General features: G+C 36.9%; 1 protein-coding gene across 9 annotated transcripts in view; it reads left to right on the plus strand.

The window, feature by feature from the left end:
* Positions 1 to 27,312, plus strand: part of PSD3 (pleckstrin and Sec7 domain containing 3) — a gene marked incomplete at both ends in the record, with an annotated part of 558,422 nt that overhangs the window by 238,612 nt on the left and 292,498 nt on the right. For 7 of the 9 annotated variants that reach the window (XM_082680187.1, XM_082680189.1, XM_082680194.1 and 4 more), the window contains 4 exons: positions 20,073 to 20,267; positions 20,373 to 20,453; positions 22,417 to 22,529; positions 25,078 to 25,136. In XM_082680187.1, coding sequence (XP_082536313.1) covers positions 20,073 to 20,267; positions 20,373 to 20,453; positions 22,417 to 22,529; positions 25,078 to 25,136 — 448 coding nt within the window. Of the gene's footprint in view, positions 1 to 16,213; positions 16,243 to 20,072; positions 20,268 to 20,372; positions 20,454 to 22,416; positions 22,530 to 25,077; positions 25,140 to 27,312 lie in introns of those variants that run through there. The other 2 variants (XM_082680196.1, XM_082680192.1) reach the window with 2 other exon arrangements.

Genomic DNA, 27,312 nt, shown 5'->3' on the forward strand with positions numbered 1-27,312 from the left:
ATTTGTTAACTCCAAACTCCTAAATTATCCCTCCTCCCCTTTCCCCTTTGGTAACCATTTGTTTTCTGTGTCTGTGAGTCTCTTTCTGTTTTGTAGATAGGTTCATTTATATCACTTTTTTAGATTCCACATGTAAGTGATATGATATTTGTCTTTGTCTGACTTACTTCACTTAGTATGATAATGTCTAGGTCCATCCATGTTGCTGCAAATGGCATTATTTCATTTTTTTTTATGGCTCGGTAATATTCCATTGTATATATGTACCACATCTTCTTTATCCAATTATCTGTCGATGGACACTTAGGTTACTTCCATGTCTTGACTATTGTAAATAGTGCTGCTGTGAACATTGGGGTGCATGTATCTTTTTAAATTAGAGTTTTCATCTTTTCCATATGTATGCCCAGGAGTGGGATTGCTGGATCATATGGTAACTCAATTTTTAGTTTTTTAAGGAACCTCCATATTGTTCTCCACAGTGGCTGCACCAATTTACATTCCCACCAACAGTGTAGGAGGGTTCCTTTTTCTCCACACCCTCTCCAGCATTTTTATTTGTAGTCTTTTTGATGATGGCCATTCTGTTTGGTTGAGGTGCATACCTCATTGTAGTTTTGATTTGCATTTCTCTAATAATTAGCGATGTTGAGCATCTTTTCATGCTCCTGTTGGCCATATGTATGTCGTTTTTGGAGAAATATCTATGTAGATGTTCTGCTCACGTTTTGATTGAATTGGTAGCTTTTTTTTTTTTTTGATATTGAGCTGTACGAGCTGTTTGTATATTTTGGAAATTAAGCCTTGTTGGTTGCATTGTTTGCAGATATTTTCTCCCATACCATATGTTGTTTTTTCATTTTGTTGATGCCTTCCTTTGCTGTTTAAAAGCTTATAAATCTGATTAGGTCCTATTGGTTTATTTTTGTTTTTGTGTTGGGAGATTGACCTAAGAAAAACATTGGTATGATTTATGTCAGAGAATGTTTTGCCTATGTTCTCTTCTAGGACAAGAAGACATGTTGTCATGTCTTTTATTTAAGTCTTTAAGCCATTTTGAGTTTATTTTTGTGTATGGTGTGAAAGAGTGTTCTAACTTCATTAATTTACATGCAGCCCTCCAGATTAACATTCAATTTTGTTAGAGAAAAATCAAGAGTTTTCATTCAATTTTATTAGGTATTGATTATAAATACTGGTCTTAAATTCATGTAACCTCCCTTTACTTTGTAATTTTTCTCACAAGGAATATTTACCCATAATTTTAAAGTTTAGCATTTTGGAACTTGGTATGATTGTGTTTTCTTGAAATTGGAGAAGGAAAGTTTTAATACTAGTTATCTTAAATGTTTTCTTGGTGCACTGGGATATAGCAAAGCTTTAAAAATATTAGATAAACTTAAAAATATTATTGTAAAAGGCATTGGTTAGAGAGTGTCTGTGACCTTTTGAATGGTGATGTTTCAGGAGTTGGCCATAAACTTCTAGAATTAACTGTAAAAACCAGGACTTCAAAAAAACTCTAGGCTTGTCTAAAACAGAGGGAATAAAAAATAAAGAATTTCGTGCCATCATTATTTTACTATAAGGCACGAGGCGGATGTGCCAGCAGGACAGGGGCCTGGGGGCTGATGTGCAGTTCTGAGTGCACCAGAGAGGTGCAGCCAAGCTGGGCACGGATGGGACAGTGGAAACAGGTATTTGTAAGAATTTGAAGAGAGGGCAGAAAGCACTAATAGAGATGGTAAAAACTGGATGATATCTAACCACAGAAAGTATCCATAAAGCCTCTTGTTCTTCACAAGATGGAACAGTTAGAAGAGAGAACAGAGGAGAGTGGAACCCATATGGTTCTCTGGCTGGATAACGTTATTTAGAACCTTGACATGCGAGGGGCAGAGGTATGTGGCCAAACTAACTTCATGTTTACAAGTATACTTTTGAGCACTTGTAATGTTTAGTTTAGGGGTAGAATACTTAAGTTTAATGAGTTAATTTTTACTTGTTTATTCCTAATGATTGCTATTCTTAAGCAAATTAAATTAAAAAGAAGTAAGTTCTAAGTTGAGACCTCTAGCAGGGGTAGATTAAGAAAAACAACAACAACACACACACACACACTCAACTGGAATTAGGATCTGTCTTCTAACTCTTTGGCTACTGCTTGTGAGGTAGAAGAGGCCAGCTATCCCAGACCGGCTTGGGTGCATCTTGACCTGTGTTCTGGAGGAAACAGGGATTCACAGGAATGGAGTAGGTACACCAACTCTTGATATGACACTATGTAGCAAACTGCTTACAATATTAACTTAGTAGTCATTATCTATGGAAGGATTATCTACTTTGTAGAGTATCTGTTGACAATTATGTTGGTCAGAGTTCAAACATTCCCTCGCTGGCCAGTCCTGGACCACCTTCTGTTGCCCAGCTTCTGATGCCCAGTGAATATATACTAATACTAATTCAACTCAGCACAAATGTGGACAGAAGAGAAATTTTTGCATAAAAATTATTCATTGCATTCTAAAATGTATGGAACAATCCATTTATTATATTTATTTATATTTATTATATTATATTTATTATACTTATTTAATATAAACAATTGGAAGACGGTTTGAGATCTGATTAAAGGTAATTCAGTGCTTCATATTTTTTAAGTTGAAATTAAGCATTTTTTCTCCTTAGGGGTAGGAAGGGCCAGAATATGGTATGGTAAAACCATTATTTTTTAGCCATAACTTTTCCTCAATAATATAACCCTAGTGATAGAAAACTGATTACTTTCAAGTATCAGATAATCACACATGCAAAAAAAACCCTGTAAGAAACCAGAAAAAAACTAGATAATTAGGATTTAACCAGTAATAATAAGGCGTGTATTGAGTCTTCAGATGGCTGTTTGGGAATTTATTCTTTTTGAATGACTTTTAAAATGATAGATTAAAATGTGAATCTCTAAGGAATAATGTTGTTATAAGCATTACACCAAAACAGACATTGTCATTAGTTTTCTTATATAGGAATTGTATGTGACTATTATTTATCTGTCTGTTCCTCTCTTTTTATTTGGTAGGAATTTCAGAGAGAAAAAGCAAAGAGGAGCTAGCCCAGACAATTTTTTAACTTTAAAAACCCGTGATAAACCATAATGGAAAATAATATGAAACAGAATGTATATATATATGTAACTGAATCACTTTGCTGTACAGGAGGAATTAACACAGCATTGTAAATAAACTATACTTCAATAAAATAAAATTTTTAATATCTGATGTTTCTTTCTATAAATTTTCTTTGGAAGGTAGACTTGATCTCATTCTGTGCTATAGTGAGTATTCTGCCTAAGGGTATTAAACTTTCTTGATAATAGTTGTATTGAATTAAGCAATAAGAGTGTCCTTTCTGAACCCCAGCAGGGAGATTGCTGGGCTCTGGCAGTTAGAGCCTTTTACAGAATGTCCTTCTTCATGTGTTGTGAGGCCAAGTGGCACCTCCTTTCTTCCGCCTCATTCAGAGGAGGGAGGTTTTTGGTGAGTTGATGATTGATTGATTGACTGATTGGTTTATTTATTTACTTATGAATAATAAATTATACCTTCCTTTAAATAAAATATTGTAAAATAAGATAACTTGAATTTGGAGAGACAGGAAGGGATGTGATATCTTGGCCTGGATAAGCAAGTGTTTTTCTGTGTAGAAATACGGGTGTGTTGTCTAAATTCAGACTGTTTTGTTTCCTGAAGAGTGTGAGTGTGCAGTGTATTTTTTTTAATAGATCTTTATTGGAGTATAATTGCTTCACAATACTGTGTTAGTTTCTGTTGCACAACAAAGCAAATCAGCCATATACATACACATGTCCCCATATCCCCTCCCTCTTGAGCCTCCCTCCCACCTTCCCTATCCCATCCCTCTAGGTCATCACAAAGCACCGAGCCGATCTCCCTGTGCTATGCTGCTGCTGCCCACCAGCTAACATTCGGTAGTGTATATATGTTGATGCTACTCTCACTTCGCCCCACCTTCCCCCTCTCACCCCATGTCCTCAGGTCCATTCTTTATGTCCTCCTCTTTATTCCTGCCCTGCAGCTAAGATCATCAGTACCATTTTCTTTTTTTTTTTAGATTCCATATATATGTGCTAGCATACGGTATTTGTTTATCTCTTTCTGACTTACTTCACTCTGTATGACAGACTCTAGGTGCATCCACCTCACTACAAATAACTCAATTTCGTTTCTTTTCATGACTGAGGAATATTCCATTGTATATATGTGCGACATCTTCTTTATCCATTTATCTGTCGATGGACACTTAGGTTGCTTCCATATCCTGGCTATTGTAAATAGTGCTGCAGTGAACACTGTGATACATGTCTCTTTTTGAATTATGGTTTTCTCAGGGTATATGCCCAGTAGTGGGATTGCTGGGTTGTATGGTAGTTCTATTTTTGGTTTTTTAAGAAACCTCCATACTGTTCTCCATAGTGTCTGTATCAATTTACATTCCCACCAGCAGTGCAGGAGGGTTCCCTTTTCACCACACCCTTTCCAGCATTTATTGTTTCTAGATTTTTTGATGATGCCATTCTGACTGGCGTGAGGTGATACCTCATTGTAGTTTTGATTTGCATTTCTCTAATAATTAGTGAAGTTGAGCAACTTTTCATGTACCTCTTGGCCACCTGTATGTCTCCTTTGGTAAAATGTCTATTTAGGTTTTCTGCCCATTTTTTAATTGGGTTGTTTGGTTTTTTTTTTGATATTGAGCTCCATGAGCTCTTTGTATAGTTGGGAGATTAATCCTTTGTCCGTTGATTTGTTTGCAAATATTTTCTCCCATTCTGAGAGTTGTCTTTTCGTCTTGCTTATGGTTTCCTTTGCTGTGCAAAAGCTTTTAAGTTTAATTAGGTCCCATTTGTTTATTTTTGTTTTTATTTTTGTTTTTCTAGGAGGTGGGTGAAAAAAGATCTTGCTGTGGTTTGTGTCAAAGAATGTTTTTCCTATGTTTTCCTCTAAGAGTTTTATAGTGTCTGGTCTTACATTTAGGTCTTTAATCCATTTGGAGTTTATTTTTGTGTATGGTGTTAGGGAGTGTTCTAATTTCATTCTTGTACATGTAACTGTCCCTTTTCCAAGCACCACTTATTGAAGAGGCTGTCTTTTCTCCATTGTGTGTTCTTGCCTCCTGTGTTGTAAATTAGGTGCCCATATGTGTGTGGGTTTATCTCTGGGCATTCTATCCTGTACCATTGATCTCTGTTTCTCTTTTTGTGCCAGTACCATACAGTCTTGATTACTGTAGCTTTGTGGTATAGTTTGAAGTTGGGGAGCCTGATTCCTCCAACTCCGTTTTTTTCTCAAGATTGCTTTGGCAATTCGGGGTCTTTTGTGTTTCCATACAAATTGCAAAACTTTTTGTTCTGATTCTGTGAAGAATGCCATTGGTAGTTTGAGAGAGATTGCATTGAATCTGTAGATTGCTTTGGGTTGTATAGTCATTTTCGCAATGTTGATTCTTCCAGTCCAAGAACATGGTATATTTCTCCATCTGTTTATGTCATCTTTGATTTCTTTCATCAGTGTTTTATAGTTTTCTGAATACAAGTCTTTTGCCTCCTTAGGCAGGTTTATTTCTAGGTATTTTATTCTTTTTGTTGCAGTGGTAAATGCAATGTTTCCTTAATTTCTCTTTCTGATTTTTCATTGTTGGTGTATAGCAATGCCAGAGACTTCTGTGTACTAATTTTGTATCCTGCAACCTTACTGAATTCATTTAGTAGTTCTAGTAGTTTTCTGGTGGCATCTTTAGGATTTTCTACGTATAGTATCATGTCATTGGCAAACAGTGACAGTTTTACTTCTTTTCCAATTTGTATTCCTTTTATTTCTTTTTCTTCTTTGATTGCTGTGGCTAGGACTTCCAAAACTATGTTGAATAAGAGCGGCAAGAGTGGACATCCTTGGCCTGTTCCTGATCTTAGTGGAAATGCTTTCAGTTTTTCACCATTGAATATGACGCTTGCTGTGGGTTTGTCATATATGGCCTTTATTATGTTGAGATAAGTTCCCTCTATGCCCATTTTCTGGAGAGTTTTTGTCATAAATGAGTGTTGAATTTTGTCAAAAGCTTTTTCTGCATCTATTGAGATGCTCATATGATTTTTACTCCTTAATTTGTTAATGTGGTGTATCACATTGATTGATTTGCTTATATTGAAGAATCCTTGTATCACTGGGATAGACCCCACTTGATCATTCTGTATGATCCCTTTAATGTGCTGTTGGATTCTGTTTGTAGTGTTTTGTTGAGGATTTTTGCATCTATGTTCATCAGTGATATTGGTCTATAATTTTCTTTTTTTGTGATATCTTTTTCTGGTTTTGGTATCAGGGTGATGGTGGCTTTGTAGAATGAATTTGGGAGTGTTTCTCCCTTTGCAGTTTTTTGAAAGGGTTTGAGAAGAATTGGGGTTAACTCTTCTGTAAATGTTTGATAGAATTCGCCTGTGAAGCCCTCTGGTCCTGGACTTTTGTTTGTTGGAAGACTTTTAATTACAGTTTGAATTTCATTACTTATGATAGGTCTGTTTATATTTTCTAATTCTTCCAGGTTCAGCATTGGAAAATTATACCTTTCCAAGAATTTGTCCATTTCTTCATGGTTGCCCATTTTATTGCCATATAGTTGTTTGTAGTAGTCTCATAATCCTTTGCATTTCTGCAGTGTCAGTTGTGATTTCTCCTTTTTCATTTCTAATTTTATTGATTTGCATCCCCTCCCTTTTTTTCTTGATCAGTCTGGCTAAGGGTTTATCAATTTTGCTTATCTTCTCAAAGAACCAGCTTTTAGTTTTATTGATCTTTGCTGTTGTTTTCTTCATTTCTATTTCATTCATTTCTACTCTGATCTTTATGATTTCTTTCCTTCTACTGACTTTGGGTTTTCTTTGTTCTTCTTTCTCTTGTTGTTTTAAGTATAGGGTTAGATTGTTTATTTGAGATTTTTCTTGTTTCTTGAGGTGAGATTGAATTGCTATAAACTGCCCTCTTAGAACTGTTTTTTGCTGCGTCCCATGAGTTTTCGGTTGTGTTTTCATTGTCATTTGTTTCTTTGTATTTTTTAATTTCTTCTTTGATTTCTTCAGTGATCTCTTGGTTATTTAGTAGTGCACTGTTTAGCCTCCATGTATTTGTGTTTTTTACAGTTTTTTTCCTGTAAGTGGTTTCCAATCTCATAGTGTTGTGGTCAGAAAAGGTGCTTGATATGATTTCAATTTCTTAAATTTAGTGAGTCTTGATTTTTGACCCAAGATGTGATCCATCCTGGAGAATGTTCCATGTGCACTCGAGAAGAAAGTGTATTCTGCCACTTTTGGGTGGAATGTTCTATAAATATCAATTAAATCTATCTGGTCTATTGTGTCATTTAAAGCTTGTGTTTCCTTATTTATTTTCTGTTTGGATGATTTTTCCATTGGTGTAAGTGAGGTGATAAAGTCCCCTACTATTAGTGTGTTACTGTTGATTTCCCCTTTCATGGTTGTTAGCATTTGCCTTATGTATTGAGGTGCTCCTGTGTTGGGTGCATAAACATTTTTAATTGTCACATCTTCTTCTTGGACTGATCATTTGATCATTATGTAGTGTCCCTCCTTATGTCTTGTAAGAGTCTTTATTTTAAAATCTATTTTATCTGATACAAGTATTGCTGCTCCAGCTTTCTTTTGATTTCCATTTGCATGGAATATCTTTTTCTATCCCTTCACTTTCAGTCTGTATGTGTCACTTTCAGGTCTGAAGTGGGTCTCTTGTACACAGCATATATTTGGGTCTTGTTTTTGTATCCATTCAACAAGTCTGTGTCTTTCGATTGGGGCATTTAATCCATTTATGGTCAAGGTTGTTATTGATATGCAGGTTCCTATTACCATTTTCTTAATTGTTTTCGGTTTGTTTTTGCAGGTCTTTTTCTTCTCTCATGTTTCCCGCCTAGAGAAGTTTCTTTAGTATTTGTTGTAAAGCTGGTTTGGTGGTGCTGATTTCTCTTAGCTTTTGCTTGTCTGAAAAGCTTTTGACTTCTCTGTGTAATCTGAAAGAGATCTTTGCTGGGTAGAGTAATCTTGGTTGTGGGTTTTTCTCTTTCATCACTTTAAGTATATCCTGCTGCCTTCTGGCCTGCAGAGTTTCCACTGAAAAATCATCTGATGACCTTATAGGGATTCCTTTGTGTGTTATTTTTTTGTTTTTCCCTTGCTGCTTTTAATGTTTTTTCTTTGAATTTTGTTAGTTTGATTAATATGTGTCTTGGTGTGTTTTTCCTAGGGTTTATCCTGTATGGGACTCTGTGCTTCCTGGACTTGGGTGACTATTTCCTTTCCCGTGTTAGGGAAGTTTTCGACTATAATCTCTTCAAATATTTTCTCAGACCCTTTCTTTTTCTCTTCTTCTTCTGGGACCCCTATAATTCGAATGTTGGTGTGTTTAGTGTTGTCCCAGGGGTCTCTGAGGTTGTCTTCAATTCTTCTTTCTTTATTCTGCTCCTTGGCACTTATTTCCACCATTTTGTCTTCCAGCTCACTTATTTCTTCTTCTGCCTCAGTTATTCTGTTATTGATTCCTTCTAATGTAGTTTTCACTTCAGTTATTGTGTTGTTCATCTCTGTTTGTTTTTTGTTTAGTTCTTCTAAAATGTTAAACATTTCTTGTATTTTCTCAATCCGTGCCTCCATTCTGTTTCTGAGATTCTGGATCATTTTTACTATCATCACTCTGAATTCTTTTTCAGGTAGATTGCCTATTTCCTCTTCATTTATTTGGTCTTGTAGGTTTTTATCTTGCTCCTTCATCTGTTACACATTTTTTTGCCATCTCATTTTTTTTTCCTTTTTTTTTTTTTTTTTAATGAATGGTATTGCATTCCTGTCTTACTGGTTGCTTGGCCTGAGGCTTCCAACACTGGAGTTTGTAAGCTATTGGTAGAACTTGGTCTGGGTGCTAAGATGAGGATCTCCTGGAGACCTCACTCCGATGAATATTCCCTGCGGTCTGAGGTTCTCTGTTACTCCAGTGGTTCAGACTTGGAGCTCCCACTGCAGGAGCTTCGGCCCAGGCCCAGCTCATGAACCAAGATCCCGCAAGCCGCGTGGGGTGGCAAAAGAGAGAACAATAACAAAGTAGAAGATAAAATTAGACTAGGAAACTAACAGATATATTGAAAAGAATATAAAATTAAAAATATAGATGAATCAACAACTGGAAGGTACGTCAGTACCACAATAGTAAAAAAGAGGGGGAGGGAAAAGAAGAAAAAATGGGAAAAGGCCTTGGCTGTGGAGGGTGGTGCCTAAGCAAGGGCAAGGTTTGGGTGGTGGGCGGGGCCTATACTCAGGACCCACAGGGCTGGAAAAGGCCCTGGGGGCTGTGGGGGGTGGGGCTTAGGCTCAAGGAACAGAAAGGGCCCAGGCATGCCCCCCACCCCTGGTCTCAGAGGGCAGGGGACCCCACCTGGGAGCCCAGCAGGCCTCCTGGGCTCGAGTCGGGGGGGCAAACGCCCTCCTCTCCTGCTCCTCCTCTCCTGGATGGTTCCTCCCGCCTGCCTCTTCTGATCTCCCCAGCCTCCCTCCTGTGCCCCCAGGGACCCATGCGGCCTGAAGGGGCTTTGGAGGCCAGGGGATCAGCCTGGGAGCTCAGCCGGCTCTCTGGCCCGACTGGGCCAGAAGATCGCCCTCCACTCCTCTCCCACTCCTCCCGGAGGGTCCCTCCCCCCTGCCTCTCCTGATCTTCCCAGCCTCAGGGGTGCCGATCCTGTCTGGCCTCCACTTCTCCCCCCCTCAGTCCCCCCTACCTCCTACTGGTTCACTTGGGGGTTCCTCCCGTCTCCTTGGTCGTCACAGTCCCCCCCAGTGGCTGGCAGGTGCCCTAGTTGTGGGGAGACTCCAACGCTGTGTCTTCCCACGCTGCCATCTTGGCTCTGCCTCCCTGTGCAGTGTATTTTAATCACATTATTAAAGGAGATGATCAGCTTCAGACCATCTACTGATTAGTTTACAAGGGAGTGGAGTGCAGTTGCCCCTTTATTTTCTTTTGTCAGGGTGGAGAGTGATATGGTGTTATCAGAAATTTTTAATGCCATATCAAGGCAGTGAAGCAACATAGCCAAAAGCTGTTTCTCATGAAGTTGTAAACTCAGAATTCCAATGACACTTTAAGAGTATCTCAGGAAAACAAGTTAGTCTATCTGCAAATGATTCACTCTTCCTTTCCTGCCCACTGGAATTGGGATTCATTGATCCCACTTTGCACAAAGAAGCTTCTGTGCAGAGTGAACATGTAAATGTTTTTGCATCATTTTTTTTCTCCTTAGTTTTCATGCTCAGTATTTAGAAATAGTTGCTTTGCAAATGATTCATTTCAAATTTTTATAATGTGGTTGTATTAAAGTTGATAGTATTGCAGGTATTACATGCTTATTTGAGAGCTGGCCCAGAAAAGCTGCAACCTAGTATAGAAAAACAAAACAACCCCAAAAAGCAAAAAAGTGAAAACCCCCGTCTTCTGGATCATGCCCAGAGGAGCCTGAACCTGTAGAAGGGTGATGAGTCCAATTGTTTCCAGGAAATTAGTGCTACTAAGGCACGTTCAGCCTGTCTCATTCCGTTGGTGAGCTTGGTCGGTCTCTGTACACTGCCTCGCACACGGGTGCCCTCTTCTGGAACACCGAAGGCAGGACTGAGAAAACTGAGTGAGGTGAAAGGTTCCCTGAGGAGGCAGACCTTCTAGGTGATGCTTACTAAAATTCATCATTGGTAAAGACTGAATTTTGGCCTCTGTGCTGAGTTTTGATTATAAGGTTTTGTTTATGGTTCTCTTATAAGGGCCCTGAAATCATTTGTAGGTAAGATGCAGTCCCATCTAGAGAAATCTATTCTATATAAACATCAAAAATGTGTTCATTTGAGGCAGTTTTCTTTAGAAAAATCAAGTATTCATTCATACTGAGAGCTAACATTTGTATATGATTACTAATAGCAGTTTACGTTTAATAAAATGCTGATCTCGCCTGATCATCCAAATAACCAAGTAGTAATCTTAGTGGTGCAAGGGGTGGTGTAGTGATGAAAATGGGTCTGGTGATGGCAGCTGACATTTATTGTTTACTGTGTGCCAGACTCTTCCCTAAGCATTTACACAGATCTTCTCATTTAATCTTCATAGCACTTCGTTCTTTCCATTCTGTAGATGAACAAACTGAGGCTCACGGAGAATAATGAACTTACCCACAACTGGTGGCTGATGGAACCCATGTTTGAACTTGGCAGTCTAACTGGAGCTTTTCAACAGATACTCGCTTTTAGCATCTTCTAAATTTATAGTTGTTCCTTACTGGCAAACTGAGTGCTTGCCTGGAGAATCTCATTAATAAATTAAGGGGACCTCCTAATTCTTTCACTGTAATGGAGTTTTATTCAGATGAATACTCTGCTAGACATGTTTTTAGGGTGGCACATTTCAGAGTTCCTTGGTCATATAGACTCTCACCCTGTGAGGGCACCCATCAGTGTGTGGGCAAGTGCTGTGCCTGTACTGAGTTCTCACAGGTAGCTCTGCCTGGTTATACTGTGGGCACTTTATACTTATCATGTCTTCAAGTCTTTGAATCAAACTCAGGGTTTTTCTCCTCTGTCTCCTGTTTTTCCCCATATGCTTGCACACTCTCTGCTCTCTCTTTCTCTAGCTCCCTTCCTCTCTTCTTATCCCTCTCACCCCCTCCCTCTCCCTCCTCTCCCACCCCCTCTCTCCCTCCCCCTCCCTCCCTCCCCCTCCCCCTGGTATATATTCCTTCTTCTTCCTGAGGTAAGAAGAGTGCTGAGGCCTGTGTCAGGCCAACACTCTGCCTGAGACAATCTCTAGAAAGCACTACTCCCAGGCTTAACCAGTATTAGATACTATTAGGTAAATGGCACCACTGGAGGTGCTGTAGCTGTTCTGAATAACCTCATTTACGTTTCCCTCAAGATTAGGTGTAGAAAACTGCTAGAGCTCATCAATGAATTCGGTAAAGCTGCAGGATACAAAATTAATACACAGAAACCTGTTGCATTTCTATACATTAACAATGAAAAATCAGGAAGAGAAATTAAGGAAACAATCCCATTTACCTTTGCATCAAAAAGAATAAAATACCTAGGAATAAACCTACCTAAGGAGGAAAAAGACCTGTACTCTGAAAACTATAAGACACTGATGAAAGAAATCAAAGATGATACAAACAGATGGAAAGATATACTGTGTTCTTGGATCGGAAGAATCAATATTGTCAAAATGACTATATTACCCAAGGCAATCTAAAGATTCAGTGCAATCCCTACAAATTACCAATGGCATTTTTCACAGAACTAGAGCAAAAAATTTAAAAATTTGTATGGAAACACAAAAGACCTCAAATAACCAAAGCAATCTTGAGAAAGAATAAAAGAGCTGGAAGAATCAGGGTCTCTGACTTCAGACTATACTACATAGTAATCAAGACAGTATGGTACTGGCACAAAAACAGAAACATAGATCAATGGAACAGATTAGAGAGCTCAGAAATAAACCCACACATCTATGGTCAATTAATCTATGACAAAGGAGGCAAGAATATACAACGGAGAAAAGACAGTCTCTTCAATAAGTGGTGCTGGGAAAACTGGACAGCTACATGTAAAAGAAGGAAATTAGAACACTTTCTAACACCATATACAACGATAAACTCAAAATGGATTAAAGATCTAAATGTAAGACTTGATGCTATAAAACTCCTAGTGGAAAAAGTACACAGAACACTCTTTGACGTAAATTGCAGCAATATATCTTTTTGGATCCATCTCCTAGAGTAACGGAAATAAAAACAAAAGTAAACAAATGGGACCTAATTAAACTTAGAAGCTTTTGCACAGCAAAGGAAACCATAAACAAAACAAAAAAACAACCTATGGAATGGGAGAAAATATTTGCAAACAATGTGACCAACAAGGGCTTAATCTCCAGAATATACAAGCAGCTCATGCAGCTCAATATCAAAAAACCAACAACCCAATACAAAAATGGGCAGAAGATCTAAGTAGACGTTTCTCCCAAGAAGACATACAGATGGCCCAGAGGCACATAAAAAGGTGCTCAACATTGCTAATTATTAGAGAAATGCAAATCAAAACTGCAATGATGTATCACTCCACACTGATCAGAATGGCCATCATCAAAAAGTCTACAAATAATGCTGAAGAGGGTGTGGAGAGAAAGGAACCCTCTTACATTGTTGGTGGGAGTGTAAATTGGTACAGCCACTATGGAGAACAGTATGGAGGTTCCTTAAAAAACTATAAATAGAACTACCATATCCTGCAGTCCCACTCAGGGACATATATCCAGAGAAAACCATAATTCAAAAAGCCACGTGCACCCCAGTGTTCATTGCAGCACTGTTTACAATAGCCAAGACATGGAAGCAACCTAAATGCCCATCCACAGAGCAGTGGATAAAGAAGATGTGGTTTATATAAACAATGGAATATTACTCAGTCATAAGAAAGAATGAAATAATACCATTTGCACCAACATGGATGGACCTAGAGATTATCATACTAAGTAAAGTAAGCCAAACAAAGACAAGTATTGTATGGTATCGCTTATATGTGGGATATTAAAAAAAAAGTGGTACAAATGAACTTAATATACAAAACAGAAATAGACTCACAGCCGTAGAAAGCAAACTCAGGGTTACCAAAGGGGAAGAGGTGGAGAGGGATAAATTAGGAGTTTGGGGTTAACATATACATACTACTATATATAAAAAAGATAACCAAGAAGGACCTACTGTATAGCACAAGGAACTATACTCAATATTTTGTAATAACCTATAAGGGAAAAGAATCTGAAAAAGGATAGTTATATACGTATGTATTACTGAATCACTTTGTCATACACCTGAAACTAATACAACTATGCTTCAATGAAAAATAAAATAAAATAATTTTTAAAAAGTTTTGATAAAAGGAATATGTTTTTAAAAGATTAGATTAGGTGCTATCTCTACTCTGCCTGAGACATAAAGGCCATAGATAATGGTGGCCAAGAAGATTTCCTTTCCTTTCTTAGAGGCGATTTATGCTTCTGGGTTTTAAGTGCATCTCACTTACGGTGTTGTACTTAGAGCTCTTCTTGACTGACTTCATTCTGGCTTCCCTGGGTCTGCTGGTTTCAGGCCTCTGTGACTGCATCCTCAGCTTGCAGAATGGCAGCCGGGTCATAGTGCTCCCTTCCAGTCCTTTTATTCCACTTGTGACTGGAGTTGTTTCCTCGCCCTCTTTGGGATTCTTCTGACTTGCCTCTGACTAGCTTATGTATGAAATTGAACTAGGTGACTGTGGTTGTTTTCTAAATGCAGGGCATGCACCTTAGCCTAGTTTATTTTTTTATCCTAGTTTTATTACCACAATTAAATAAAAATTTAAAGACATTTAAAAAATTTAAATTCAAAGAAAATATGAACTAAGACAGTGTATCTGGTACCCTCTGCTGATGTCAGTCTCCTTAGAACTTTTCAGGATCGGTTATACTGAACTAGAAAGTTAGTGCCCCATGTCATTGCTGGCAGAACGCAGAAGACCTCAAAGGAAGTGGAAACAGCTGCTTGCTCAGTTCTGCGTTCTTTCAACAGATGGCTGTTGAATAACCTCAGCCTACTCTTCTGATGTGGATACAAAGTGAAGTTTAAGATAGTGGTAGGTGAGAGAGGTGGGACTTTAAAAAAGCAGAGCTGTAATATCCAGGTGCTCTGAGAATGCAGCCGGGGGGGTTGGAGTACGAGTCTTAGAAAAGCTGTTATTTCACTTGGGTTCTTGTAGGATCATTGAGTTTGCAGAATTTTTGGGAACCCCAGGATTTTAGGGTGGGGGTGACAGGAGCAGCAAAGGGAAGGACGTGGGGAAGGGGTGTAAGAGCACAGCTTACATCTCTGTGCAGCCCAAGCATGAAGACGATGGAGGTGACCAGTCTAAACGGGCAGTTGGGGTTGGCTTGTGAAGGGCCTTAACGACATGCGGCAGAGCATGGGCTTTTACCTTGTGTAGGATATTTGTGAAGGAGACGTTTTATCACATCCATGGTGGCAGTATGCAGGCTGGGAAGGAAGGGTGAAAATACAGAGAAAAGAGGGTTTTCCTTTTGTATTTGAAGGACATTAGGGAAGAATCAGCAGATCGTAGTCAATTGAGAGAAGATCTTGATAAGACAATAGAAAAATAGTAGGAATAAAAATTAAATCACAGAAGCAAGTTAAAACAAACCCAGAAGGAGTCTGATCGAGAACAAGCATTCGGGAGATAGGGTTACCAGATAAAGTCAGGATGCCCAGTTAAATTTGAATTTTAGATAAATAGTGAATAATTTTTTTAGTGTCAGTATGCCCCATGCAATTTTTGAGACATACTTTCACTAAAAACTGTTTTTTGTTTATTTGAAATTCTGATTTAACTGGGTATCCTATTAATTTTTTTTGGAAAACGCAGTAATCAGTATGATAAAAAGGTTATGAAAAGACTTGGTGGTCAGACTCAGTGATCTGATCCTTCTTTTGATGATATTGATGATAGAGTGTAACCACATATGTTTGGAGGTGTGAGGTATAGGCCTTAGTGAAGCATTTATATATATCACAGAGAGAAGCTTTTGGGAAGTCTCTTCTATATTTAAGTGACTGGTAAGGATTTCACCTTAGGAGATTTAAGTTACTTGATCAAGAAGAAAAGCGGAACTGTAGAAAAGAAGGGAAAATTCAAACTATTGGAAGCATCTAACACTCAGCAGACTAGATGGACAATGTCTTGTGTATTCCAGGAAACAAAACGGGGGTGTCCCTCCTGCTGAGAGGGGTCATCCAGTTTGCTTTATCAAGTGTGAACAAGGCAGGGCTGCCATTGTTGTGTATGCTCTTGGTATACAGTGGACCCTGTGTTCTGGCTTCTGTTTTTATTAGTACTGTAAAAACATACAGAAACCCCAAGAGTAAACACTTGCGAGAGTGTGAGGTCATAGTCAAATGACCTCACAGGGAGCCAGGTCCTTGGAAGCCCTAGTGGACCAGCAGACAGTGGAGATGGGGGATGAAGAGTCCTGGGAAGGGGCTTGTGAGAGGAAGCATGGCCCAGGCGTACCCTTTGCTCCAAGATATGGGTTCTTGGTGTCTGTCGTACTGCTGGTGAGTTGGTATTGCCATCATACCGCCAGGCTTTCTGACTTAAAAGGGGCAATCTCTGTTCTTGTTCATGTTCTTTCATAAATTGTGAATGGGGCAGAATGAAGCCATCTAGGAATGGAAGTATTTATCTTCATTTTATTCCTTATTTTCCTTTTTACTGAAGGTTTTCTCAAGACGATCCAGAGAAGTCTGATCCATACACATTTTTAAATTACCTCCTTCTGGTGAATGTGAGGAAAATGAGGTGAAATAGACTGGGCAGGATAGGAGAAAGAGGCAGCAAACATGCGGAATGAGAAACATAAGGAATAGGAATCAATACCGCATTTAAAAAATACAATGTCGTTAGGGTAAGTCTGTTGTATTTGAACAACATCTTTGCAGTACTATGTATGTGGTACAATTACTTTTTTTTATGGAGTGATTAAATACATGCCGTGAATTTGCCCTGAGAAGTGAACAATGCTAAATAGCAGTTTAATTGAGAAGAAAATCCTTTCTTTGACATTGTTTTTTCTACACAATAGCTAATATGCAGAGTAAGAGAATGCGCGGGAGCACAACTCCAGGGATTTTCTTTTCATAATTATAAAAACTACTTGACTGTAACTCAACTAGTTCTTAGAGTAAATATTTTACATTTTCACCACTTATTTAGGAAAACACAAAAGTGTGAGCTGACCTTTAAAAGAAGTGTCCTCTATGAATTTACTTACAGGTTTGCTGTATATAAAAATTAAATATTCAGTTTTCTGATAGCGTAAATTTCACAAAACTGGCTGGTAATGTGAACTTTATAAAGTAAAGTTTAAGATGAAAAAAATTTAAATGTATTTACGTGAAGAATTCATCATAATGAAGCAATTTATTTTAATTGGTGGGTATTTCTTTTGGAAAATTGTTTAAGGTGGCTGATTGCTTAGGGAGGCTTACCAAACATCTTGGTTTGCCTGCGTCAGTTCCGGTTTGTGTCTGTTGTCTTGGTGTTGACTATGGTTTAGCATTTGACTTTGACTTTAAAAAAATGAAGTATTATCATTAATAGTTGCAGTAGAATAAGTCAGCATGGGTTTGTAACCCTCCACTTTGTACTTCCCGCTTCTCCACAGTCTCATCTGGAATGCGTGAGTTGACATGTGCATTGAACAGAAATTTCACATAGTTGAGTCTAAAAGACTATGTGGGATACTCTCTCTCCCTTTTCCCTCCCCTTAAAGCTCCTTTCAGAGATAGCTTGTGCAGTGCTTGCTGATAAGTGAGCTTGGAGAGGGGCTGCTAGAGTCTGGCAGTGGTTGGGGACTCCGGGGACTCTGCAGCCCCCAGGCGCTCCTTGGTGCACCAGCTGGTTGTGCAGTAGCCCAGCTGCACTGAGTGGTAGTGAAGCTGCCAGGCTACCACTTAGTTGGTGGATCAGTGGGAAATGGGAAATTGTAAGTTAGGTAGAACAAGTGACAAAATAGAGATTAAGCAGTTCTGTTTAAAAATGTCTTCACTTTGCTGTAATGATTTTTATAAGTTTACAACTATTTTTTTTATTGGTAATGCTTTTTTTTTTTTTTACCTTGTAACAATTATAACTACATATTTAATGATTTTATCATCCCTGTTTCCTTTTCAGAGTGTCCTCGTTTAGACAATAAATTGTTCTCTACTTACAATTCAGGCCAAGTTAAAGAGCTATGGGATAGGGCAAGGGCCTGCAGACTAGGATTCAGTGTAGCCTGGAATGGCTTTTACATTTTTAAAGGTTGTGAAAAAACAACGAAAACAAAGAAGCATGTGTGACCAGGGTCCTTATGTGGCCTGCAAGTCTGAAATATTTACTCTCTGGTTCATTGCAGAAAAATTCTATGTCTGCTTTACAGTCTACAGTAAGTGTGTTGGAAGACTACTTAAGCACAAGTAGTTTACCATGAACATAGCTTTGTTCTGTTAGAAGTCCAAAGGAAGGTCTGGAAATCACAGTGTTATTGGTTTTAGTGTTACAGATGCATGCTGCAGCACCTGGCTAGAGCAGAGGTTCTCACAGTGTGGTTGTGCGGCTTCCTGAGACCCTTTCAATGGGTTTGTGAGGTCAAAATTATTTTTTTAATAACAGTGCAGCATTGTTTTCCTTTTTCACTGTGTTGATACACACTGATGGTACAAAAGCAATGGTGGGGGCCTTAGCACAAATCAAGGTAGTAGCACCAAACTGTTCTAGTTGTTACATTCTTCATTGCCATGCATTCAAAATAAAAATAAAGGGCAGTTTCACCTAAAGATGTCCTTGATAAAGCAGTACCAATTAATTGCTTTTCAACACTTGGGTACCTGCCTTTTTAATTTCACATGCAATGAAATGGAAAATATGCATGAAGCGCTGTCTAGGAACAGCACTCATGTAGTTTGAGTTGTGAGCTATAAACTAGTTGCTTTTTTCATGGAAATGCCATTTTCCTTCAAAGTCTGACAAACTGTGGTTTTGGCAAACATTTTCTTGAAAATAGAGTTACTTAATTACTTTAAGGAAAACAACCATCAATTTTTGTTGCCAATGGTAATACTTAAGTTTCAATCAAAATTAGAATTTTGGAAAACTTGTATCTACCACCAAAAGTTTGGCAGCTTCCCAGTACTTAAAGACTTTTCTGAGGATATTAGTGGTGACATTAATAAATGTTATTTTTTAAAATAATAAAATGTGTCAACAGATATTTTGCAAGTGACCAGTTCATGTGGCAGAATCATGCCTGGGTAAGATGCATTCAAAGTGTGAGACTTTTTTTTTTTTAAATTAATTTATTTATTTATTTATTTATTTTTGGCTGTGGTGGGTCTTCATTGCTGCACGCAGGCTCTCTCTAGTTGCGGCGAGTGGGGGCCACTCTTCATCGCGGTGCGCGGGCCTCTCACTGTCGTGGCCTCTCTTGTTGTGGAGCACAAGCTCCAGATGTGCAGGCTCAGTAGTTGTGGCTCACGGGCCCAGTTGCTCTGCAGCATGTGGGATCCTCCCAGACCAGGGCTCGAACCCGTGTCCCCTGCATTGGCAGGCAGACTCTCAACCGCTGTGCCACCAGGGAAGCCCATGTGAGACGTTTTTAATATGAGTACAAAAAGTTCATTGATACAAGTTTAGATTCTATATTGCAGCTAACTTTTAAGAGACTACCACTTGTTTTATTTTGGCATCATCATATGAAAAAAGAATATCCACAATTAAGGATATTAAAATGCTCCCTATTTTTCTAACTAAATATTTCTGTGAGGCCAGATTTTCTTAATGCTTTCAACCAAAATGATGTATTATTACTGAGTGAATGTAGAAATGGCTGTGAGAATCCAGCTGTCTTCTAGTGTGCCAGGCATTAAAGAAATTTGTAAAAGATGTAAATCACTGTTGCTTGTCTCATTAAATATTATGTTATTGTTTTGGAAAATATAGTTCTTTTTAATAAAAATGTATTATTTATATTCATGAAATGGATTTATTATTTTTAAATGAATATTTAAATTTTTCTGTTTTAATTACTCATGCAGTGAATATCACTAGATATAACCTACATACATAGAGGTCTTTGGAGTTCTCTATACTTTCAAGAATATAAACGTCCTGAGACCAAAAGGTTTGAGAACTGCTCATCTAGGGTTTAAGTAATCACTTCTCTAGTATGTTAAAATATAGCAACTGAAAATATTTTTATGAATAATTAAGCATAAGATGCTATCATTTAAAATAGTTTTTTCATTTGTTCTACAATATTGTGATAATTTCATTAGCTACTTTCCTTTTTGCCACACAAGAACAATCTTTTCTGTTCTTTTGTTTCCTTCTTTATCAATTCTCACAGCAATGCTGGGATGAAAACAACACTGCTAGAGGCTCATTCTGAAATGGGGAGTACTGAAATTCTGGAAAAGGAAACCTCAGGAAGTCTCAGTAATGGTACCAGCAGCAACGTAGAAGCAGCCAAAAGGTTGGCCAAACGTCTTTATCAACTAGACAGATTCAAAAGATCGGATGTGGCAAAGCACCTAGGCAAGAAGTATGTCCCATTCCAAGGATGGTGTCTGAGTGTATCCTTGTAGGGGTATGTGTGTGTTCTGATGGCTTCAATTTTAATAACCAAGTCTATTCTGTTTTCTTATAGCAATGAATTTAGCAAACTAGTTGCAGAAGAATATTTGAAGTTTTTTGATTTTACAGGAATGACACTGGATCAGTCTCTCAGGTATGATTAAACATCACTTCTGTTCTTCTTTGCTTCTAAATAATTAATTCTGAGAAGAGAAAATAATGTGCTGAAGATAAAATCTGATTTTTAGTTTTTTAAACCCACAGTTACTTTGTGATCTTAGCTCAGATTGTATTACAGATATTAAACATGGTGGAAAGTGGGAAAAATATATTGTTTTTATGAAATCACACATGAATTCATATCCTGCACCAAATAGATGACCTAGTAAAGAATGGTGGCAAAGTAAGTCTTGGAGAAATGGAATCTGTGGGAATCTGGTTTTTGAATGCCTTAAAAAGGCACAGTTTACAGACTGTAGAATTAGATTTTCCCTAATCATTTTTTACAATAGCCAAATAGCCCTTTAAGACAGTACTTTGGAATTAACTAATGAATGGGATAAAAATGAATATCAACATAATAATCAGCAGAAAGTATCTGTAAAACTGTTTCAGACAGTAGCACTTTTTGCTGATCTGTTCAAGTGAAGGTGTTGGAAACACACTGACCCTCATGTCTCACATGATACCATAGTATAAATTTCTAAGTGCAGCTGAAGGTAAAACCCAGTAAGCATTTAATCTTATAAACTTTATAACGTGTCACAGCCTGGAGGAATTCTGAGATCATCTTGTGTAATGCTCTAGTGTTACAAATCAGGAAACTGAGGCCTGGGAGGTGAAGGGAGGATGTTCCGTTAGAATGCACAGCAGTGAGTTAGTCTCTGGCTCTTTGCGTGAATCAAGGGTACTCATAGGTTTGTCAATGAAAACAGGTAAGGGTGGGGGAGGGATCTGTATTTTTGCTTTACTCTCTCATATGGTTTATAAAAAAAAGTTAAGAAAAATTAAAGTTAGATCAACATAATTTAGATTAACTACAGATAAGGAAGACAGCAACACTTTCATCATTGAAATATGTTTTATTGTATGTTTCTTTCAAAAGTAAGATTTCTTAGGGCATTTTAAATGATTTTTTCCTTCCCATCTCATGTTTAGGTAAATGCATCTACTTTGTCAAGTGAGGGTCCTGGATACATCTATAATAGACAGTACTCTCAGTGACTCTGATCTAGATTGGTATTCCTAATTTAAGAAATAAATTAGGGTTTTATTTTCCAATTTCTTCCTCATGTAGCAAGTTAATAATATATGGTGGTGATAATAGGCAAAATAAAATTAACAGAAATCTACTGTGCTAATGGAAAACTGATGAATTCCTACAAGTGCTAACAAAAGTTCAAGATGAAAAAAAAAATAACATGGGACTGAGTGAACTGATGAGGATCATTATAATTTTTGCAACTTTCTGTTTGAATAATAATAAAAAAGAAATCTACTGTGCATAAGACAATATAATTGTAATTTTAATAGTGGGTCGGTGGTGATTACAGTCAAGTAACAAAATGACAAAAACCTGTGATCTTTGTCAAGCTTTAAAACATAGTCTACAGGGGACTTCCCTGGCGGTTCAGTGGTTAAGACTCCGCACTGCCAGTGCAGGGGGCGTGGGTTTGATCCCTGGTTGGGGAACTAAGATCCACATGCCGCGTGGCATGGCCAAAAAATTAAAAAAAAAAAAAAAAAGTTTAAAACATAGCCTACATGGTTATGCATCCAGACTTGTGTTCTTTAGTTTTTATCTGACTGATCTTTTAAAATGGCTACTTGACACTTAACATATGTGGAAATCATCCACCTTCCCAAGGCTTTTTTTGATGTATTGGCCACCATGTTATTGCTCTGTCATCTTTTATATTGACAGTTCCTATAATATAAACATCAATATAAATTTATATTGAATGGCCATCTAGTAAGTGATTTTTTAAAAATATAGAATATCTTACTTTGTATTGTTAATTTCTTATGTTTAAATGAATTAACTTTTAACTATCAAACATAGAGAGTATGGTAACATTTTCTAAAAATTCACCTTTTCCCCCTTAATTCTTTTTTAGGTATTTCTTTAAAGCATTTTCTCTTGTGGGAGAAACCCAAGAACGAGAGAGAATTTTAGTACACTTCTCCAATAGATATTTTTATTGTAACCCAGATACCATTGCTTCACAAGGTAATCTGATGGAAATGCTTGAATTTCTTTCTTATAACAAGGGCTATTTTCCTCAGTGTGTGAAGGTTACATTTTATTATGGAAAATATGGAAACTTATGCAGAAGAAAATGAAAATCACCTAGTTATCTCTAATTACCTAGAGATAACTGTTACTAACAGTTTGATTTACTTCCTTCTAGTCTATTTGTACAATATTTTATGTCAAATTGGAATCATTACAGAGTTTTGTTTCCTACTGTCTTTCCCTTTCATTATGAGCATTTTCTCATGTTATCAAATATTCTTTAAAAGCCATGATGTTTAATGACTGCATGATATTCTTTACTCTTGTTTTAGTTACTTTTACTCCATTTTCCAGTTCCATAGTATGACAGTATACTTTCTTTAAATTGCTCATGGTTTGTCACTGAGATTTTATGTCAGTGTACATTGTAATAAGTGAAATGCTAGTTTTCTTCTTTCTCCTTCCTATACACCTGATCTCTAAGCTTCTTGATGAAGGGCATGTATAGTTTTATGGTTAGTTTTGGAAACATTTGCAAATCTCACTGGAGTTTGTGGTGTGTCTCTGGTGCTTTTTTTGGACATTCATTATTACAGCACTGACCACTGACTCTGGTTTATGATTTTAATGGTCTATATTTGTATTTACTATTTTAAAAAGCAACTTTAAACTATTTAATTTTTGATATACCTTATGAAGATAGGTCATTTCTCCGTTTCAATTCTTATAATAAAGCAAAGTTTTCAGGGTTTGAAGTCAAGCATTTTCACTTACAATTGGAGTATCTTTCATAAACTTACAAGTTCTGGAATAAATCACTGAGACTAGATGCACTAGAAATTATAATTATCTCTTAGCTTCCGTATTGCCAATTAACATTGTGTCAGTGTACTTTATATTGACTAAAGTGATTGCTCCTGCTGCCTCTGCCCTGAAGGCTGTAGCTAAATTAACTGATTGTTAAAGTCACATTCCTATCCATAAAAATAGGAACTGTCTTTATTCCTTTGACTATATGTAGACCATTTATTCACTGTCTGTATCACTGTCGGCCTTGACTGGAGAATGAAAGGTATAGAAGTGGATTGTTTTTATTAGAACCTTCTTCAAATCTAAGAAGACACTGACATTACTAAGTGAAACAAGGGCTATGGATTTGTGTACTCAATTGGCTGTTGATAAGGATATTTGAGAGTTAGCTGCTGAGTTTTAGAAATACATTCAAGAATTTGTTTTATATGTATTTAGAATACTGGAATACATACACTTTTAAGCATTTAGTAGCATCTACTTAGAGATAGTCCACTTAGAGAAATCACCTACTCAGAGGCATAGTTTGGAAGATAAGCTATCTTTAATTCATGAATTCAGTAGTGGGACAAGCTTTTTTGTACATTTAGTATAAATTAATAAGATTTTTCTGCATCTGCAACTGCTATTGTCTACTTTACTTGGATTGAGAATTGCAGGGAGAGAATAAGGAGAACTAATCCTAAGGTTTGGAAGTAAGAAGCTTAACTCTTAGTGCTTTTTCTTTTCCTTTGTAAAGTAAGAAGAGAAAGTGATGTTTCCATATAAGTGTGAAATGACTTTGCTGGTTTGGGTAACGTTTTTCCCCTAAATATTAATTTTAAATCTTCAGTGATTATTTCAGTATTTCACTTTTGTCTGATCCATAGCATCCTGGACCAGTCAACCTAAATGTTACCTTTAAAGCATGGCAAGAAAAAGGATAACTATTTCTGTCTATATATTTTTAGCCAGAGAACTAATACCCAAAGAGTAAACATTGGAAGATGCAAATCTTGGTTTTCTTTAACTTTTGCTTCTTTCCTAATTCACTTTCTTCCCAGAAAATAAAAAAGTAGCAGTATTAAATAATTTATTTTCATTTGTATATCTTATAGAAAATTGAGAAACTTTAAATAAAAAAGATAAAAATTATAATTTTACTATCAAGAGATAATAATCTCTTAATATTACATTATATATCATTCTAGATATATTATATTTAAATAGAATCATACTGCATATAGTGTGTTTTTCATGTAATACTTTATTGTAAAATATCTTTCCATTTCAACATGTATACTTGGACCACATTTTTAATGACTTCAACATAACAGAATTGTGTTTTAGGTGGGTTATATTTACTCATTCCCCATTGTAAGCAGTCTTTCTTTAGGTATCCTTGTGTTTGGGGTAGCTCCTTATTTCATTAGTATAAAGCCCTAGAAGTAGGTTTGCTGTGTCAAAGGACACTGTTTCAAAGTTTTAGATATATACTATCGAATTGTCCTCCAGAGGTAGGAATAATTTACTTCATCACCAGTAGAGTCCAAATCTGTGCATTGAGATCATTTTAATAACTTTTTCTTCATCTATTTTGTGTTTCCCCAAATGAATATGATTAATTTTGCCTAGCCACAGTATTGCGTTTTCATAGGTTCTTAATTAAGCATAGGTATGCTATTTTAATGATACTGAGGAGTCCAATAGGAAATAGTGAATTAATGCTTTCTGTCCTTGTCTCTTTTGTTAGATGGAGTCCATTGCCTCACCTGTGCAATGATGCTTCTTAACACAGATCTCCATGGCCATGTAAGTGTAGGTGTGTGAAGAGCTGTCTTACAGAGCTCCAAAATATTTTGGGCTTATCTTTGCTTTTGTGTTTATCCTCTGCCTCCCTTTACCTCATTCTCTACATGGCAGGTAGGTAAACATAAACCTTTGGAAAAAGAAATAACTTATTCTACATGCTAGCACTGAACATAATTTTAAGTGAATTCCGTATGCCTACACGTCTGGAGTTGTTCTAGCTGTAATGTGTGTTCTTGTATCTTCTTTCTCCACTAGGTGGCAGAGACAGAGCTTTTACTTATGTTTTTTGTTTTTGTTTTGTTTTTTGGTTAGCTACTAGGGTTGATATAGAATAGTGGAAAGAGGATATAAGTTAGATCTGAAAGTGTCAACTATGTTTTCACTAAATATAGTAGTAAGTCTTAAAACTCAGACTTCTTTACACTCCTCAACTTACCTGGTCTCTTGCTAGTTGAAATATCAAGGTAATCTACTGTCTCATCTTCTATTTAAAGTATAGGATGAACTTATAGAATTTAGAATTACATGTAAACTTTCACCTTTCATAGAAGTGGAATTTTAGCATTTACTTGAACTGTTCATATTAGAGAAAATGTTTTAGTTAAATATAGATCAACATGTACTTAGCACAAAAATTATTTCATAGTCCCAGGTCCATTTATTTTGAAGAGAAAATCATGTTTCTTATAATTAAAGAGTCTAGATCATCCCTTGATTTGATATATGATTTATCTTCCAATTAAGAAACCACATTAAAAGAACTAAAACTTAGATATTGGTCCTAATTTGTTCTACTACTATTCCAAAAGGTCACACCTTATTTTAAACATGGTGCTCCTCTTTAAGAGAGGCAAAATGGAGCTGTATGGGGTCATTAAGATGGACTGAGGGGGGGAAGAACGGTTCTACTGTCAAGAAAGTGAAGGAGAAGATACAGTGATAGAATCATAATTTCAACATCGTCTTCACAAATCTCACAATACTCAACTAGGAAATTCCTTCTGCAGTTTGCAGGAGGTGAATTTAGAACACGTTAGTGACTTGTAGGCATATGTAACTTGTGTCCTGAGATTATATAGACTGAAAATGTAGATGTTCTCAGGGGACATTCGTGGATAATATGTCTTGTGGAAATGAAGGTACTGGGATTCCCACAGTGTGAGCCTTGAAATGAGTCTAATATTCATTCAACTTGATATGGGGATGACCAATCAGTGTACTGTCCTAACCTCTGTTTTCCTGTTAACAGTGAAGCACGTTTTCATTGCTTTCTTTTCTGTTCATCTTGTGATAACAGCTGCAACTCTGTCCCCTTCTTTTCCTCCCACTCAATTTCTTAACCTAACTATCAGCTGAAGGAAACACTTTTGATTATGCTTGTCCACATACAAACATTAATCCAAGCCAATGCGTCCCAGCATGAGGAATCTTCTTCACATTGGATATCTTGAGGTCCCATCCACATATGATAGTTGTGCATTTACTCTCTTTTGACTGAGAAAATGTATAATAATGAAAAAGAGAATCCAGTAATAGTTCGATTCTTATTTAAAGGTTAGGGATGTCATAGTACTTCTATGGAAGTTGCTAGATTTGTGGGGATTTATTTCTATTAAAAGCTGGATTGCTTTTTAAAAAGCTAATATTGCTTTAATAATACTTTCAAATAAGCATGTGTCTTATTAATCACAATAATTTGAAGTATAGCAGTAAGTAAAGGTGTGAAGTTTGTTATTTATTCAGATAACTCCGCATGCTTGATGTCCAGACAAGCCATGGGCACCCCAGGGCCTCTTGTACACAGGTTCAGAACCACAGATCTTGGATTTGCTTTTGTCTTCCACACTTGAGGAATTGAAAGGAGATTAAATGATGCGTCGCACTTCTTTTTGGCAACTAGGATATAAGAGACAGTTTATATAAATGAACAGTTTAATATTATCTTGATTTATGCCAATCGTACATAATAACAACTGGCTACAGTGGCAGAATTACATATGAGGGAGAAAATTATGAATGCAAGTAAATCTCTCTGTATCGCCTTCAAAATCATGTTGTTATTGATTATTAGTTCTTAGGTTTGTTTTTAAAAATGTGTGCTGCATACTTCAGATTGTCTGTTGTTTAAGTTTTGTATATTAGACTTTTTTATTCTTATATACAGTGCATGCTGTTT

Source organism: Grampus griseus, assembly GCF_964374135.1.
Source record: "Grampus griseus genome assembly, chromosome: 21".
In the NCBI taxonomy this organism is placed as follows: Eukaryota; Metazoa; Chordata; class Mammalia; order Artiodactyla; family Delphinidae; genus Grampus; species Grampus griseus.